At 49.3% G+C, this 6,237-nt stretch overlaps 1 protein-coding gene across 2 annotated transcripts; it reads right to left on the bottom strand.

The window, feature by feature from the left end:
- Positions 1–512: 512 nt before the first annotated feature.
- On the bottom strand, positions 513–5,847 carry LOC148221012 (nucleolar pre-ribosomal-associated protein 1-like). Of its 2 annotated transcripts, XR_015808655.1 has the most exons (5): positions 5,450–5,847; positions 3,246–3,362; positions 1,571–2,607; positions 1,238–1,342; positions 513–873 (listed from the first exon to the last, which is right to left on the bottom strand). XR_015808655.1 is itself a non-coding variant. In XM_088179973.1 (4 exons), exons 2-4 carry the CDS (start codon positions 3,459–3,461, stop codon positions 2,458–2,460), a joined length of 273 nt encoding a protein of 90 aa, XP_088036099.1. In that variant the 5' UTR covers positions 3,462–3,562; positions 5,450–5,780; the 3' UTR covers positions 2,308–2,457. The 2 variants fall into 2 exon arrangements, 1 of the variants encoding a protein (XP_088036099.1); XM_088179973.1 differs by lacking the exons at positions 513–873; positions 1,238–1,342 and adding an exon at positions 3,456–3,562 and having other exon boundaries at positions 2,308–2,607; positions 5,450–5,780.
- Between the last annotated feature and the right edge of the window lie 390 nt (positions 5,848–6,237).

Below are 6,237 nucleotides of genomic sequence, written 5' to 3'. Positions count from 1 at the left end.
GAGACAGAGAGGCACGGCCAGCAGGACAGAGGCTCACCAGGAGAGGGGCACAGGAAGGGAGGAGCACCGGGCAGCGCTCCTTTAGGACAAGAATATTCACACACACAAGCAATTCTCTCATTTGCACCTCATTTTTATTTCACACCCCCCCCCCCCCCCCCCCCCCCCAATAAAAAATTCAGCTCATAGCACAGGCAGCTCTGGCTTTTCCCTGCACAGTATTTCTACTAAGGACCTGGGCACAGCACGCGGTCGCGAGTCACCTGAATCAATCCTGATTTACATTTCAAAGCTTCTCCTTCTGGCACTGCACCTTCTCAGACCCGGGCTGCCATGTTCCACTCCCCTCATGGCCACATTCAAGAACAACTGTTGCCATTCTGCAGAGAATTCCCAATATGACTCACATATTATCAGTGGGCAGAAAACTCTTTGGGCTTCAGTTCCACCTCTCACCTGTTCCACGTGGAGGGAGGACAGGCATTTGTCACACATCACAGCAGCAGTGATGGATCAAGGCTTTTTTTTTTTTTTTTTTTTTTGATTGAATAAAAGGGTAAGAAAAAACAAACCAGGTCTCATACAAATGTCTTGAAACACCATTAAAGCTTTTTAAACCCAAGGAGACCATCGTGATTCCCGACTTCAGTCTTCTATCCATACTGGTTTTGGCATCATGAAATCAATCAGAGTCTTTTAAGAAATACTAAATCATCATGACTAAACCCCGGGCGCCTGGTCATTTGCACTTACAGCCCCTTGTAGGAAGCTCTCCAGCCTTTTTTTTCCCATCCTACGTTGGACAGAGGATGGCTGTGAACCGCACGCCTCCGCACAAACAGTCCTGCCGGTTCCTCAAAAAGTTTAAAATGCCTGTGATAAAAATGATAGAAAGTAATACTGCCTCTCAGACTGTGCAAGAAATGGGAAGTTGGACTTTCAATGTCCCACTGAGAGATGCCGAATAAAAGCTTCCCCATGAGCTCGCACAGAGTAGTAACTTTTCTTGGACGAAACTAAACTAAGATTTTTTTTTTGACCAAACAAGATAGGTCTGTATGAGAACAGCTCAGGAGGCTTTCAGGGCTCGCAGTGATGCTGGCAGAGCACAGAACGTTAAAGATGAAGTCTTAACTCCCTGAATTAATGCCCTGTGGTAGCCAAATCTTTTTGCAAAGACACATAAGACTTGCTTCTCCTTGTTTCCGAGTTCCCAAGCCGTCCTGTAATTCCTCACCTGCACTAGTGCAGACCAATCTGCCGTGGGCAAGGAACAGATCCGGCTCCTGAGCTCCAAGCCACGTGTCCCCGATGGAAACCCAAGTCAGGAATACAAAAACACCTGTGGAAGAAAGACGAGAGAAAAATCAGAAGACACAGATATTCTTCTATTCCCACACAGAAATACCGAGCCAAGCTGTTTACCTCTGGGACTCTGTTTTCAAACAGCTCCCCAGCTCTGTTCCTAGATGGAAAACGTGGAGTGGCTTTGCCCATGCAAAGCCAATGAGCCTCCTCACAAGAAGGAACAAACCAGTTTCCTGCTAAATCAGACACCTGGAAATCTCACCTGTCACATGCTGTCATGGACCAGCAAGAGGGATCAGCATCCAGGCCCACGTGGACTTGTTCATTCCTGGCTTCTAATGCAGCAGGGACAACAGCACTGAAGGGAAATGATCACGTCTTCATTTAAAGAGAACCCAACTTCTTCATCAAAGCCATCACTGTCCTCGAGCAGGACATCCACCATATCCAGGACATCTAATAAGTGAAGAAAAACATCAAAGCAAGAATCCAGACTAACAGGAAAAACAACAGACGTAGAATGCAACACTCCAGGAATACAAGGCATCTTTTTAATTCTTTTTAATTAAAAAAAAAAATTTAAAAAAAGGATGAAAGCCACATTTGTCACACAATACAACGTTAAGTGCAACCCCTAAATTACAGCTGAACCTTCACTCTGCCTTTCAATGCTGCTGTCCAGCACGGAGCAGCTGCGGCTGCTCCTGGATCCCTGGATGTGTCCAAAGCCAGGCAGGACACTGGGGCTTGGAGCAGCCCGGGCTACTGAAAGGTGTCCCTGTTCATGGCAGGGCTGGAACTGGATGAGATTTAAGGAGCCTTGCCAGCCAAACCACTCTGGGATTCCATGACTCTGTCAACAGTCCCAGGCAGAAGGGCTAGATTTCCATTTGAGTTCAAAAACGCTGCTGCAAGAGCATGAAGAGAGATTTCAAATACCGTTCAAGTGGCACAGCCACGGCAGAAATTACTTTCAGAGGTAAAGCGGCAACTTGGCAATTCCACTTCGACTTCTGATACCAAGAACACGTGGAGAGCTGAATCCTGGAGGGCCCTTACTTAACAGGATTGCCAGAGTTATCCATCCCCAGTTTGCTGATTAGGGCTAGAAAGTGTATCCCCAAGTCATGGAGTTGGGATGTTGACAGGTTACCACATACCATCAATGTGAGAGACGGGGATGCTGATGTTATCAGAGTCCTGTTTAAACAGAGCCACCTGGAGCGTGCTGGCTGCCTGAACCAGGTCTGCTGCCTTGTCAGTGTAGGGACAGGGGTTGGTCACCAGCTTCAGCAGGATCTGTCAGCAAAGGTGGGGAGAAAGGTAAGTGCACCTGCTGGCTGGCAAGTGCAGGGGAACCACACGGTACTGAGAACGACCACGTGCTGAAAGCTGGGCAGCTTTTATGAGGACAACTTCCATAGCACTTCTGCAGGATTCTGTCTACAGTTCCTGCTCTACAGGCCACACTGATGGAAAAACAAAAACCCACCACAACTTGGCACCTAGACTGCGACCACACACCGAGTACCTGGGCAGACCACAGTGGAGGCAAAGCACTGGGCATTCAACATCCTGAAGAGTAAACAGCAAGTGTCACCTTTCCTTGTCAAGGACCACCATCTACTGAGCTCTGATAATGTTGGCACCTAAAGAGGAGATCAAAGCTACCCACACCTACACCACTCTACCCTTACACCGACAATGCTGTAATAACAGCTGATCTTTTTGGATTTCATTTTCCTACAAATCATTTGGCTGCCCTCCCACTGAACACAAGAAGGATGCCACCTCCGTATAAAGAATCCCAAACAAGGCTTTTCTCAGAATTCATTCGCTGGTCTTTGACAGGTTTCTCAACAATAGCAACAAGACCTCCAGTTTCCACTAACACTATTCTTTGCATTTTTTTATCCAGCTGATTTGAACACCGTTACCTTTTCCAAAAACTGAATCACTGCTTCCTTCTGGTCTTCTTTTGTATTATCCAAGTGCTCCAGCCAAATTGAAAGCTCCTTCCACGTGTACTCAAACGCTCCACTGTCACGTAAAACCTGTCCAGGAAACAAAGGAGAAGGTGTGTAAATAAACCTCAAAACACCTAAAATACAAAACCCCGAGGGATGCAGATCTTTTTCTATAGTTACCTTCATGCTTCCTACTTTTAGGAACGAAAAGAAGAGCAGGTTGATGAGGAGTCGTATCTGCCGCTCTCCTCACCCTCAGTTCAAGAGGCTCACTAGGGGGACTTCAGCTGCATAGTGGACAATAAAAATCCTACTTCTGTAATTTCTGGAAAGCAGGTTATACTGCTTTCAGAGGGCCGTACAGCTTTCTATCATCACAGGCAGTTAAAAAAAAAAAAAAAAGCACCTTCAAAATAGCCTGTAGGGGAGTTTTAGAAAACTACCGATGAAACAGAGGAAAATCATTGCTAAATTAAACCTGAATCAGGCTACTTGTACTTAAAGCAATCAGGCAGACGGATGAACAGTCACATAAATGAGCAGTGGGCTGTGACCACAGCAAGGTCCAGAGAGAAGTGCAAGTTGCTGGGGGTGGTGAGGAAGACCAACAAGTCCCACACCCTAGAGACAGGCTTTGACGTGCCTAGAAACTTCCCCCCGCTTTCCTGCTCTCCAAATTCAGGCCCTGACTGCGAGCACCCAAACTCGGTGACCCCGAGCTCCAGCTCTACAAGCAAGAAAGGAGGAGGGAGAAGAGGAAGGAATCCGAGTGACACCATGGTTCAGCTCCCTCCCCCTAAGGCCCAGCAAGAGAGGAAACCTTGCCCAGCTTCCCGACCCTGGCACCTACGTTGGACGACTGCAATTACACAGGATGAATCTGTGCCTTTGCTCCTCTCCACACATCAAATACAAGGAAGCCATCACAACTCATTTGTTCTACAGTTACTCCGTGTACAACACCAGCAGCTCTAAAAATAACTGCTGCTCACATCAGTCTGACAGGGGAATTCATTTCAAGCAAGAAAACATGAAGGAAAAAGGATTCATTATAATATAAGCGACTATTTTTGGCAGGGTCTGGAAACAGAAATGCACCTGCAGCTCTCACAAAACCGGGCAGGAACAGAATGTGAAATCCAAAAACGAGCCTTCAGTTACATGGCACTGTGCAGAAAAGTAAGTCCTTACCATCTATTCTTAGCAGCCTTTCTGCTGACGGAACTGCCCCAACTTCCCTGTTCCTGCTTTCCCTTCAGAGAAAATGCAAAGGACTGAAGTGGAAAGTGGACACAGGAACAAGTCAAGCAGTCCATGTTCCCACCTGGCAAAAGAATCCAAAACCATCAGAAAAACGGCACATTTTGAGCAGCTTTCGGTTGAGACATTCATTGCTGGGAGACCAAGTGAACCTGCCTTTAATCCCTTGCAAGGATCAAGGGCAACTAAACCCGAATTCAGTCACTGTAACTGGATTTTTTTCTTGGCAGGACAGTCTGCTTGCATTTATTCCTTATTCCTAGGGGTAAATCTCTACCCCTCCTTAGGTAACTAAAGGATGCCCTCTTTGAATAAGGTGCTAAAAACAGCAGCCTCTGGTGTCTGGTGGACTTCGAGCTGACCAGCTTTTTCTCAAAAGTCAAATAACTAATTTAAATATGCGGAGGGGGATGCTAATTTTCAAGACAAAAAGTCCTCCTTGCATCAAAGCTGGGATCAGACAATAACAGAGAGGACTACTCTGCAGGGCCAGAGGAAACCGGAGAAGACTTATGAAAGGCTAGAGTGCTGAAGTACAGATTAAAGAAACGCTGATAAAAAGTAAAAATCCAAAGTAATATCTTCTTGATCAATGTCAAGACCTTTGCAGGCACCAACTGCACTGATTTATTACAGTATCAGAATTCATTCAGCCTCGGGGGGGTGCGTAAACACGACAGACATTTTCTTTGCTCTTTCATCAACTGCTGCAGTGAAGTCCGTTCACAGCATTGATTTCTGTCAAATATTTCGTTACTAGCCGGTTATCTGACAGCAAATTTCAACAAGAGTCACAGGAAAGGAGACTGGTGACCACACAATCCTGCAGCAAAGGCAACTGCTTCAAGAAAAAATCGTACAATCCTGAAATTTCAGGCCAGTGAATATCCTGATATTTCAATTCCAAAGCTTACCTTAATGGTCTCGAGCTCCGGGGCTTGGAGGGGGGGTCGGTTCGGAAGGGCCGCCTCCGGAGGAGGGGATCCCGGGGGGAGTCAGGGGCCCGGGGAGGGGGGCGAGGCGGAGGGAGAGGAAAAAGGGGAAGATGAGGAGGAGGAAGAAGGGGGAGAGGGTTTGAGAGGAGGGGAAGCCCAAATCCGTGCTGTGTGCGGAGCTCCGACAGCACGCTGCAGCCCGCAGCTCAGTGTGAGCACGGGGCAGAGGAGGCGATTTCTGGGCATTCAATCACCCTGAGGCGGGCCCGGCACCGCCCCTGCAGCACCGTCCCCAGCACAGCTCGGTACCGCTCCGGGATCACCCGGCCCCGCCCCCGGTGCCGCCCGGGACCACTGGGGACCGCCCCTAAAGCACCGCCCCGGCCCCGCCCGGTCCCGTCCCCGGGACCTCCGTGCCCCGCCTCGCCAAGCCCCGGCTCCGCCCCGAGCCTGCCCGGGCTGCGCCGGCACCATCGCTGGCGGCCCCGCCCCTCTTCCCCGGGCCGAAGCGGGCTGAAGGAGATGTCCGCACGATTGGAAACGCCGCCGAAAATCGCACCCGTGGGATCGGTGTCGGCGTCGTGCGCAGGCATCCCACTAGAGCGAGCGGGCTCCTTGCTGTGCCACCCTCCTTTTGCAGCCAGAGTTAGAAGGTCGGGGGCGCGACACCCGAGCCGCCATCTTGGGAGAGGCAGGCGCGCAGTACCGCGCTCGGCCCACAAGGTGGCGCTTGGGAGACAGGCAAGGGATGGAATCAAGGAGTGTCC

This window comes from Sturnus vulgaris, chromosome 28 (assembly GCF_052056855.1).
Source record: "Sturnus vulgaris isolate bStuVul1 chromosome 28, bStuVul1.hap1, whole genome shotgun sequence".
NCBI lineage: Eukaryota > Metazoa > Chordata > Aves > Passeriformes > Sturnidae > Sturnus > Sturnus vulgaris.
The sequence above is the reverse complement of the archived record's forward strand: the minus strand, read 5'-3'. Positions and strand labels throughout refer to the sequence as shown.

Coding starts and splice junctions, on each gene's coding strand:
- LOC148221012 (XM_088179973.1), bottom strand. Junction 2,608..3,245: donor TGATTCAGTTTTTGGAAAAG/GTAACGGTGTTC, acceptor CTTTGCTGACAG/ATCCTGCTGAAGCTGGTGAC.